The sequence below is a fragment of the Mangifera indica genome, chromosome 1, assembly GCF_011075055.1.
Source record: "Mangifera indica cultivar Alphonso chromosome 1, CATAS_Mindica_2.1, whole genome shotgun sequence".
NCBI lineage: Eukaryota > Viridiplantae > Streptophyta > Magnoliopsida > Sapindales > Anacardiaceae > Mangifera > Mangifera indica.
Window position 1 is genome coordinate 23,665,054 of NC_058137.1, and position 12,351 is coordinate 23,677,404.

The window sequence follows — 12,351 nt, forward strand, 5'->3', positions numbered from 1 at the left end:
CAAGTTATTATTTGATGGAAATAGATTTTTTTTTTGGGAAATTAATACAATTAACCATATCTCATGTGCCAAAACGAAATTGACCACATTATTTTGGATTTAAATGAAAATGACCAAAATTCATAGGAGTTAAACAAAAATGACCAATATACCTAAGATTTACCAAAATTACTCTTCAAGTATACTATATAAACTCTAACCCTATATAAGAAAAAATGCATTAACATGGGGACTTCGAGTGAATTTTAGATTTGTTGGACGTAAATTGAGTGCCAATTATTATAAAGGAGTAAATTTGGCGTGACCCATCCTCAAATGTTACTCTCTTTTATAGTCCAATAATATTGTTGGGCCTTTCATAGCCCTTGGATCAATGTCAATCCAAGGCTATGACTGACCCATACAAAATTTCTGCCAAATAATTACCCTTTTTAACTTTTTCATTAGATCCTCACACAGCCCAAACTTCTTTAACTTAATTTATAATTGTACATTGATGTGCCAAAATAATGTTGAAGAAACTCAAATTTTCCTGCACATGATATAAATATTTACATATTTAATTCTTTGTATAAGAGTTGATCCCTAATTTTACTCAAACTTGAAATAATATCAAGAAGAACAAAACTAGGCTTCACTAGCATAAGAAAACTTTTTTTTTTATAATAAAAAAGCTTCTTTAAGTTAGATTTTTTTTTTATTTTAAACTGATCATCTCAAATAAGTAAAACTTCAGATCTTATAATTAATCTCATAATTACTATATTTAGATAAATCGATAAGTTTCATTTTAAAATATCATTAGAGAAAATTTAAATTTTCACCCACATACTTCAAATCTTATCACTCAAATTATCATTAGGACAACTAATACAACTTGGATAGTTTCCAAAGTTGAGGGTATTAGTCTTTTCACAAAACTTGGAGGGTTATAAGAAATTTCCCTTGGAATTTCGAGTCGCACGAAAGATTTCTGTCGATGGTGGCTGTCAGAAGTGTTCACATGATGTGGTCGTATTGGAAACGAACAATCATTCCACTCTACGGTAGGGTCCACACAATACAGTACAATTTCCACCATTCACGCCACTGATTACATTTCAAAAATCAAACTTTTTATTTATTTAATAATTTTACTAAAAAGCAAGTTCAAACTCTTAAGTAAAACCCATACCCACATGGCCGTCCATCTTATCAGATCAATCATCAAGAGCCGTTCTATTTTCTTCAACTACCCAAATGTAGGGCCATGATTGAATTTGAATCCTCCTTTTGGTCAAAATTTTATCAAAATTGTGGAAAATATATGACTTTTGTTGCCATTCGAGAAGAATTATAAGCTTCTTTTGCATCACCCAAATATATCAGAAACAATGCTTTTTTATCACTTTTGAAAAAGTTTTCATAAAAAAATGTACCTTTTTTTTCTAAATATATTTCCCAAAATAAATTAATTAATGTATTCCTTAATGTAGATATTCTAAAATTTTTATAATATATATTATGAATTTATGATCACGATGAATATATTTTTAAAATATTAAAAATATTAACATAATTAAAGTCTTTGAAGCTGAATGATCACCTTCGCCGCTTTTGTCTGTTTGCATTCACAGGACAGGACTGGGTAATTCCGACACCACGTCTCTCGAATTCACGTTACCCACTCTTCTCCACAGAACGTGAAGTCACGCTCCTTATTACCCTTTTATTGTATATTACAAGTGCATATATTAAAATTTAAAAAAGTCTTATTTAATTATATATTAAAATTGAATTTTTATTTATTTAATTAATAATAACAAGACTGATTATTAAATTTAAAATTTTTTATATTTTATATGATTTTTTTATTCTGAAAATAATTAACTAATTTGGATAAAGTCATTTATTATAAAAAAATTTAAAATTTTTAATAATTCAACCAAAATATTTTATTTATACTTATAACCTTATTCACTAGATAATCAAAATTTTAACTTTATAATATTTCTAATATTTGATATTAATCAAACCTTCATTTCGTATACTCAATGGTTGACGTTAAATAAATGAAAATTTAAATTTTTATCATTAAATAAGTTTATTTATATAAAATTATCATATTTTTTAGGTATTAAATATTTATATCATAAATATAACATAATATCTAAACTGTCTTTATTTTTAACTTTAGATAAAAGTAAAATTAATAATCTTATCAACTCATTCTTTCACAGATATATAATTTAGAATTTTAATTCATTATTAATTTTTTTCGATTAAATCATAGATCTAACTAAAAAATTCAATCATTGACAATCAACAATCTAAAATTTGGGTTCATTCTCGATGTCTTTACATAGACAAAAGAAATATACTCAAAAGATATGACAGAAATATAAAAGTTTTTGTGTGATTGAATAATAGTTTTGTACGGGTTTTACACTCTAGTTAAATGCCAAAATATTTTAAAAAGTGTTCAAATTTTATGGTATCAATGTTTAGTGTATAAAAGTATAATAAATTTGTATAGACAGATCCAAAGAGTACAATATTCAAAATATGATAATATATTATAATTAAAAGTAATATTTTATATATACATATATTTTAAATATAATTTAAATACATAAATAATATATTATTATGTTAGTATGTATTTTTTTTTTTAATTTATCATCTAATTGTATAATAATATATTATTTATAAGAATATGTAGTATAATTTTATTGAATTAGTAAATTCAAATAGGGCGACGAAAATTTTAATTTTTGTTTTTTGCTCTAACTTTAGATTTTTTGAAGCAAGGATGAAGGCATATATGTTTCCGATGAGATTTCAAAACTAACCTTTGATGGCCTCATAGAGAAATCTCTTAAATTCTTTTTTCATTTAATTATAAATCAAATATTAATCATAATTAATAATATATTTATATCTAGGGCAATTCTCTCCTGCTCACTTTTAATCTCAGAATATTCCAAGGATTCATATCTAACATGACACAGTCCTTTATACTCCAACCCTGCAGGATTTTTCGATCAATAAAGATAAATAAAAGCGGTGGGGAAATAAATTCTTAGCTTATACTTGAAGTGGTTGTGGCTTTAACTTGAGTTAAATAATGAAAATAACACTGCACCAGCAGCACCTAGCCTTCCGTGAGCCGTGCAACGATTAAATCTTTCAATAATTTAAACAATAAAAAGAAGTGTTAGAGATTTAAGAGAAGACTCTTATATTTAATAAAATTAAATAAATAAATAATATATAATTGTGATGGGTTAGATCGTAATATAAATTAATTAATTTTATATAATATAAATTTTAATTTTTATACTTATAAATTTAATATATTTTAATATAATGTTAGAATATAAGTCAGATGACAAACCTAATCATTTAAAATATTTTTGGATATAAGTGACAATACATTCATCCAAACAAATTGAACCAAATAGCATGTCTATTAACCTATAATGGTTGCACTTGAAACTTGAGAAAATGTATTGTAAATTAAAAAAAAATAGTCTCATATCTAATAAAAATAAGTAAAATGATTGGTATATAAGTGTGATAAATTAAACTTTAACACAAACTAATTAGTTTTGTGTAATATATAATTTAATCTCCATATTTATATGTTTAATATATTTCAACAAAAAGACTCTATATATTAAAGTGAATGAATTTAAGGCTCTTCACTACATATAAAAATTTAAACTCTTACTTAAATAAATAAGTAAATTAAAAATTAACTATTGGTATATATTCTTATTACAAAAACTTTAATACATTTGCATTAGAGATTGATTAAGAAAATTCTCAAGTACAAATGTCTTGATTATATATATATTTTTTTTAATATAACTTAATGTCTTTTAAATTGATCTTTAGTTAGACTAAATTGGAAAATACTAAGAAAGCAAAATATTACACTTTGTAATATAAAAAAATGTGATTAAATTTGTATACTTTAGTATTTAGAACATTAATACATCATTTAATAATACCATAAGCAAGAGGTTAACAATAATGTAAAGTAGAATATAAGTTTAAGTCTCTTTTAGTAACATATTAAAATCAAACTTTTGATTTATCTGATTTAATGGTTATGAGATCGATCATTAGATTTAGAGTTTATCTTATTTAATATAATTGTTTTTTATTCAATATAATAATTTAACTTATATGAGATTTCTTGTACTAAAAAAAAAACAAATTATATGGGATAAACTTCATGGCCATTTAGAACATGATTAATTAGAGATAGTTGAAAAGTTAAATCAATCGGTTAAAGATTCCACCCCAGTGAATGGCAGAAAGGCAGAATTGAAAGTTGAGAGATAGACCCACTCGACACCAGCTTATGGATATTTTATAATCAACCCTATTAGCTAGTATTATGTGTCAAATTTTACTTCATTGGAATAAAAATTAAATGGGAGTTTAGATGCATATAATATAAATTAGGGTAAAATATGAAACATCGGGTAATTGCCCCACTCACATAAACTTATAATATAGTAAAAATATCGTAAATATATAAATATTTTGTAACTAGGAAATTTTGTCCGAATCTTTAGTTGATTAAAACATCATAAAAATTAGTGGGGGGTCGTAATTCTGTTTGCCCAGTGGAATTGATCTCCTAATATAATAGAAATAAAAATAAAAGTGGGCAAACCAAATGATGAGCAATGGGTTACATTTTACCAATTTTAGTTTCTAATTCTCTTCAACCATGGAGCCTTAAAGGAGACTAGGGTTGAATTCGAGCCAAACCGAGCTCGAGCTCGTGGAAGTCCAGTTCAAACTAGGTTCGAATTCAATTCGGCTTGTTTCAAACTTGAATTTTTAACTATTTTGTTATTAAAACGATATCGTTTTAATATATATTAATCAAAACGATATCGTTTTGTATCAAAATTTTTAATTAAGAAATTTGATGAATAGCTCGAACTCGAGCTTGGTTGAGCCTATATAGGACTAGCTTATTTCAAGCTCGCTCGAGCTTAAACAAACTCGATTCGAATCTAACCCTAAAGGAGACTAATGCCTCAATAGTTTAGTGATTTATTTGCTTTGCCTCTTTTTCTCTCATATCAATTCAATCACATTGGTTACTAAATACATATTAAAACATCTCTTTTTAAAAAATGATAAAATTATATATATATGTTTTTTTATTACATAATTAAATATATATGATTTTGAATTAAAAATTTAAATTTGATTAATTATAAATAAAATTATATATAAAAATAAATTATATAAATTAAAATAATAAATTATAATTGAATTATATAATTATTTATTTTTTATTTTATTTTAAAATCATTTGGTTAAATATAATTTTTTTTGTAATAAAAAACTATTACAAAATTCTACTCAAGGGATCCATCTGATGAAATTACTCTACACCTACTCCTTACCTGAGATAATTTCACAATACCATTTAAAATTATGTTTTTTTTTTTAGTAAGAAAGAAAATATAATTAAAAAAAAAGGAAAAAAAGTCAGAAGAACTCCATTTTAAAATTATTTAATAAAATATACTTAGATAAATTTCAACTCCTATTATTCTATATATTCTATTTTAGAGACCCAGAACATGGAGACTTCGATGTCCTAGAATGAAAGGAAGAAGTGCTTCGTGATTCCCTGCTTGCCTAAACAGACGTGCTGGCCGTGATGATGATTTCTGCCGCTGCTGGCCCATCGCTTCCTCTTTCACTCTGCTTCTTTTTCTTCGTCTTCTTCTTCAACAACTAATAAAACTACCTCTCTTTCTCTTCTTCCCCTTTTCTTCTTCAACTCTAAACTTACCCCCTTGTCCTTTTCCTCTTTCTTTCTTTGCCGAACCATATTTGTCTCCATCACTTTCTTTGTCCTCTTCATAGTCCATTTCCCCGGCTTTCTTCACCACTTGGCCTTCACTCTTTTCTGACAATTAATCCTCATTGTGAATGGGTTTTGTCTCATACACTTCCTAAACAAGAACTAAATTTCTGTGCTTCAGTAAATCCAGGTAGTTAACTGTCCAAGTTCAGTTTTTTTGTGTCAAAAAAGTGAACTTTTGATGTTTTTTAGGATTATGTGTCATTTTCTTTCTGGGTTTGCATTTTTTTAGTATCTTAATTTGTAATTAGGGTGTTGCTCAAGACTTAGACAAAATGAGCTTTTTGTAACTGTTGCAGTTGTATAAAATGTCCAATTGTTTTTGCTTTCTTGGTTAGCAGCAGAACTGGCAATGTATTGTATGACTTATTTTATGTTGATTTTCCTATTGTTTTTTGAATCAGTTTTTAGCATAGTTTATATTATTGTCTGAAGAGGATTTTGGCATCTTATTAGTTGTAACTTGTTCTTGAAGACTGTCTCTCCATATCTCATGCTTGTTGGTTTTGTTGTTGTTGCTGCATCATTGTTGATTCTTTAAGGATTTTTAATTTTAAAATCCTTAGGGCTCAATTTAGAATTTGAGTTTAGGTTCTATCTCCTTGTCTTGTCTCTTTCACTTTTACTCTTTCACCCAACACACTCACTTAATTAGCAGTTGCTATTATTGTTAATTGTTTTCATAAAAATGTAGTATTAGGCTGAGGATCAATACCGGTTTGTCTCTTTTGCTTGGTTTATTTAGTTTTAGTTTTGGATTGGATTTTGATTCGATGGTCTTAATTGTTATAGAATAAGGGCTGCTGAGTACAATTTTATCCTTCATGGGTACTATGACTGCAACTTCTGCAATGTCCATGACTCGAGATGCTTCAAATTATGATGAGGTTTCTATGCAGCAGAGCTTGCTCTTCTCAGATAGTCTCAAGGTACCACTGTTTCTCTTGTGTAGATTTTATTCATTGGACTATAAAGCCTAAATATTCTTTCTTGGATTCTTTTTAAGATTGCTAGCTTTATTTATGACACTATTGTTTTAACAAAATATTCCACCTTGGCACCGTCAAAATTTGAATCCAATTCACCTTTTTGAGGAAAGGAAACAGGAAAGTTGCAAAGTAAGGGCTTGTGTTTCTCAAATTAGTTCTTGTTTAATCCTATGCTCCTTTTTTTTTTTTTAAATGATTTAAGTGGTGGAGAGTGTCATATCTAATTTATTCTCTCTATTCTCAAAGAGTGTTGTAGAAAGAGAAAGCATTTTTTATATTCATAATGAATGTAAATTAATCTATTTGCCATAGATTAATCGGCTTTAAAAAACTTGCACTAATGTTCTGTATTTTTATTCATTTGTTTGCTTTATTTCTCTCAGGATTTGAAGAACCTGAGAACACAATTATACTCAGCAGCTGAGTATTTTGAGCTATCTTACACCAATGATGATCAGAAACACATGTGAGTTACTCTAATAACAGCTGATGTTTTCAACCATGGAATTGATTTCATCTCAATCCTCTCATGCTCTTTCTTTTTGTTTGAACAATCTACTCTGTCTGCAGTGTGGTAGAAACATTGAAAGATTATGCCATCAAAGCTCTTGTGAATACAGTGGACCATTTAGGTTCTGTGACTTACAAGGTTAATGATCTCTTAGATGCAAAGGTTGATGAAGTCTCATGTACAGAGCTCAGAGTATCTTGCATTGAGCAGGTATGCTGAATTCTGCTGTGGATTTGTCAAATTATTCTGAGATAGAAATTGCTATCTTTCAGATTTGGAGAAGAAATTTTACTTTGATGATTATTTATAAAAAGAATCAAGTAACAATCTATTTTGTCTATGCTGAATTTTACTTTGATGATGATTTGTTTCTCTAATAGCCAATTCTTTCCATCATGTCAGTTGGGTGAACCAGTGGGGTCCATAACATTATTACAATTCTGAAAACTGTATAATCTCCAGGGTTAAACTGAAATTCACCTGGATAAAATAAATCACAACTGGGTCACTCACGTTTAAATAGAAAGGCTTTGCTGTTAGATTTACTTGATTGTACCAAGCATCCTAGCTGATGGCAAACCCTTAAATTTTAGACTTCAGATCTGGGCATAAAATTGTTATCAAATCTTAAGTAGATATCGCATGTATATTCAGCTGGGAATGACTGTTCACTGTGATTCTAGTTTTGAGTTCTGATATTACTGGATAATGTGTATGCATTGCATTCTGGCCAATATGCAAATTATGTGTGTCTCTGATTTGAGGCAAGCAAAATTAACACCATGCTCTGTCATTCCTGTTACACTGGTGTGGCATTTTAGAGACTTCGGACTTGCCAAGAGTATATTGATCATGAAGGTGTCTCCCAGCAGTCACTGGTGATAAATACTCCAAAGTATCATAAGCGGTACATTCTGCCAGGTAGTCATATTTCTCTTTTAGCCTCTTTTGCTTTTACCCCAGTAAACATTTTTTGTTCTGCTGTTTTCTTTTTGTAAATTATATTCTTCTTGTTAGCTGTACAGTTAAACATGGTTTGATGTTATGATGTCTTAAAATTTGTGGTCAGTTGGGGAGACCATGCATGGTGCCAACCGGACCAAGTCAAAGTACCTGGGATGCAGCCTAGATGATGAAGATGACTGGCATCAATTTAGAAATGGTAGTATGCCTTACTTTCCATTCATATCATATTTCATGTTGCAAGCAAGACTTTAATGTAATTTTATTATAATTTTCTTGATTCCTCGAAGCTGTCCGAGCCACACTTAGAGAGACCCCAAGAGAAACCCCTACGTCTTCAGTTAGGTAAAATTTACAGTTATGTTTTACATTGCATCACTTAACTAGAACCACTGCAGTTGACTGTGGCATGTGAGTTTGATGATTAATGATATCTCATGCAGGAAAGGGCAAACTCCCTCACCTTCACCTCAACCTCCACAGCGATCTGGAACATTTTCCTTTGCTAATACTATGCCCAAAAAGGATCTAGGTCCATATGCAAATTGAATTCTGTCGTGTCTTCGCATTAAAATATTTGGTATGTAATCATTGTTGTCTATGATGTTCAACTAATGGTTTTGGTTTTCTATACTTCAGAGAAACGAACGGTGTCACCACATCGATTTCCACTTTTACGTTCTGGTTCTGTCTCAAGTAGACCAACAACACCAAGTGCTAAAAGGCCAACAACCCCGAATTCTAGTAGGCCAACTACTCCAAATGGTTCTGATGCCAGACGACGGGTGAGCATAGGATATATTTTAATCTGTCATACACTAAGTTCAATCGGACATGCAAACTAATGGGACTATAAATTTTATTGCTCTGCCTTTTTTTAATGTTATCAGGAAAACATTTAGTGTTTTCCTGCTTCCTTTTCCACACAAAACCTGCTAAAATCTTGCAATTGTCTCTTCTACTTTGCAGTACCCTTCAGAGCCTCGGAAATCTTATTCAATGCGCCTACCAGCTGAGAGAGATACCTACAAAGAAATGGAACAATACCCTAGTAAAAGTAAGCGTCTTCTGAAGGCATTGCTTAGTAGGCGCAAATCAAAGAAAGATGACATGCTATATACTTATTTGGATGAATACTGATGAAATATAAGCTACAGATAAATAGTAAGAATCGAAATTAGACACATAAGGGGTCAACAAAGCAATGAACAACCTTATGCTTGCACTTTCTGCTCTTCCCTTTGTTTGAAAGTTTTTTCTTGCTTGTAGTTATATATTTTTTCTTGTATTGGAATGAATATATTGATCCTTCTAATTTACCATTATTTCGAGTCATCAATTGCTGGCTATTCACTATGCAAATTATAGTGCTACCTACATTCTTGTTAGGTTATATTGTAAGGGAATCTGCTGATTTTATCACTTCCTAGAATAATTACCAATCTTGTTTCCAGTCTTGTTTCATTTTTGGTTTTTATGTAAGCTTTGCTCATCCTTTGAATGTCTAACACATTACTAATATTCTTTCCTATTCATTTAACATAAAAAACAATGCATTTAGCATTTTTAGTATTTCTCATACTTATTGGCATATCATTTATAGAGAAATTAAATTAAATGATCATTTTACCCTTTTATTAAGCAAAAATGTCTATTTTTCCCATTCGTAAGCAAAAATGTCTATTTTTTCTATTCCTAAGCAAAAATGTCTTAATTTTTTTTTTAAAATACCAAAATTACTCTTCACCACATCTATATAAATCCTCTCACTCTCACTATTATTACATACACTTTTCATATCATTTAATTATTCACTCTCACTCTCATTTTTACTTAATATTAATTACTATGAGTTCGTTCGAAAGAAAAAAATTCGTATTTTTGAATTTGAATCGAAAAAATCAATTCATGAAAAAAAGTATTTATATGAATTTTAATGCAAAACTTAATTTTATTTGTTAAATATAATTTGTATGTCATGTAAAAGGGTATTTGGATATATAATAATAATTTAGGTGTTAAATGAAATGTTTGAAAAATATTGAAGGTATTTTGATATTACACAATATATAAAATATTTAAATAATATATTAAAAATAAATAGATATATTGAAATACCTTAGAATGTCAATAATAAAAAACTCACTTGAAAATCTAAAAAAACATATCTAAATTTTGAAAACTATACGTTTTTAGGAACGAGAAAACCAAAAAATGAATCTGAAATTTCGTAATTACATCGTAAAATGTGTCTAGAAAAGCATAAAACTAAAGAGATAGATGTTAAATTTGAAAATTACATATCAAAAAAGTCTAGCTTGATTATAAACAAGCTCAAAATCATAAAAATTACATAATACACACTAAAACAGTTTTATTTGGGTCTTCAAATTGGGCACAACCGGCGAAGCTAGTTGTCGTTATACAACTCGAAACGAGCATTACATTGATATATTACAGGCCCTGTAACTCCTCTTAAATGAAAAGTTATGGTCGTTTAAAGTCTGTCTCATACAGCTCCCATAGTTAAAAAAAAAAAAATCAATTTCCACCCAACCAATTGTTTTCATGGACTGCCCATAGTTTAGTGTAAATATTTTTACGGACTCCTATGGATTTCCCTCTCTTCCCCCTCCCCCTGAAATTTTGAAAACGCTAAATTTCCCCCTACCCCACGAGCGTTTGTGAGAGATTATCGTAACGCTGACAAATGTAACCCATTTTTCGATCAAAAATCGTCATTTCAGCCTCTAATTTCAACACAAATCAAATCTACACATCTAATAACATAAAATCCCTCAAGAAATTCAAACAAAACAATCAAGAATCAAAATATTTTATGCATTGTTCAAAATCGAAACTCTAAACATTCAAACCTCAAAATCTCTTTCAAATCTCAATACTTTTAATAATAAATTGATTTAAACAAGAAGTAAGATGATATACTATCCTTACTTGTCATTTTCGGTTATCGAAAAATATGAAAAATCGATAGAAAAAACAAAAACCCATTACGTTCGTGGAAGATCCAAAATTTTCTCTGAATTTAAATAGTAAATCGTGAAAAATGTGAGGTTTATATATAAAGACAGTTTAGTTAATTTTCAAATTAATGATATTTTTACTTAATTCTTAGAGTTTTAAATAATTTCGTTTAACACCATTTAATTGTAGGCATTTATTATAATTTTCTTTATTTATATGTTTTCATACATATTGAAATGACGGAGATACTTACCAGAAAGTGATGAATTGGATTCCTACCTTATAAAAGTACCTTTTCCTGCACAATTAGCAGAGTTTGACATTTTACCCTCTGTTTTTTATTTTTTTGTTATTTGACATTGGATATCTTTTGTTCATGAGGGAGGAATTTTGAATCTATTATTTTTGTATACTAATTGGTATAGAAAGTTGAATAATTCATATTGCTCATGGCTTATCTCATGTTTTACCTATATTCCTTTATTATTGGATAATAATACAAGAACACTATTACTTTCTAGTTTCTCCTAACATCTCGTCTCAATACACTATTAGTTTAAAAACATTCTATCAATTAATAAAATTATATATACTCACATAAATATTTTGGATTATACCCTATTATTTGTCCTCATCTGAAAGCATTTTTTTAACACAATAAAAAAATAATATTATATGTATAAATAATATATATAATTTTATACATAAAAAATAATATATCATTATATGATTAGATAATTAAAATATTATTATATACTAAATTTTATACACATAATTAAATATTTAAAAATTAAAAATAAAATTATAACTAATCGTTTAAGAATATATCATTATTATTTATATATATATAGTATTATTATTATTATTATTATTATTATTATGAGTAGTTGTGAGATTTCATGGCAATAGCACCTGTAATTTATAAGCGCCATTCCTGATGATTCTGTACCTAACCTGAAAAGAGTTACAAGCGCAAAACTACATATTTTATCTCGTCTTCAGCCACTCTCAGGCCAAGT

At 28.4% G+C, this 12,351-nt stretch overlaps 1 protein-coding gene across 1 annotated transcript; it reads left to right on the forward strand.

Moving 5' to 3' along the window:
- The first annotated feature begins 5,562 nt into the window (after positions 1–5,562).
- On the forward strand, positions 5,563–9,800 carry LOC123210615 (protein ABIL2-like). Its single transcript, XM_044629084.1, has 10 exons — positions 5,563–6,014; positions 6,677–6,813; positions 7,257–7,339; positions 7,444–7,594; positions 8,206–8,305; positions 8,454–8,546; positions 8,638–8,692; positions 8,791–8,879; positions 8,987–9,132; positions 9,317–9,800. The coding sequence occupies exons 2-10, from the start codon at positions 6,709–6,711 to the stop codon at positions 9,485–9,487; spliced, it is 993 nt and encodes a 330-aa protein (XP_044485019.1). The 5' UTR covers positions 5,563–6,014; positions 6,677–6,708; the 3' UTR covers positions 9,488–9,800.
- Positions 9,801–12,351: the final 2,551 nt, after the last annotated feature.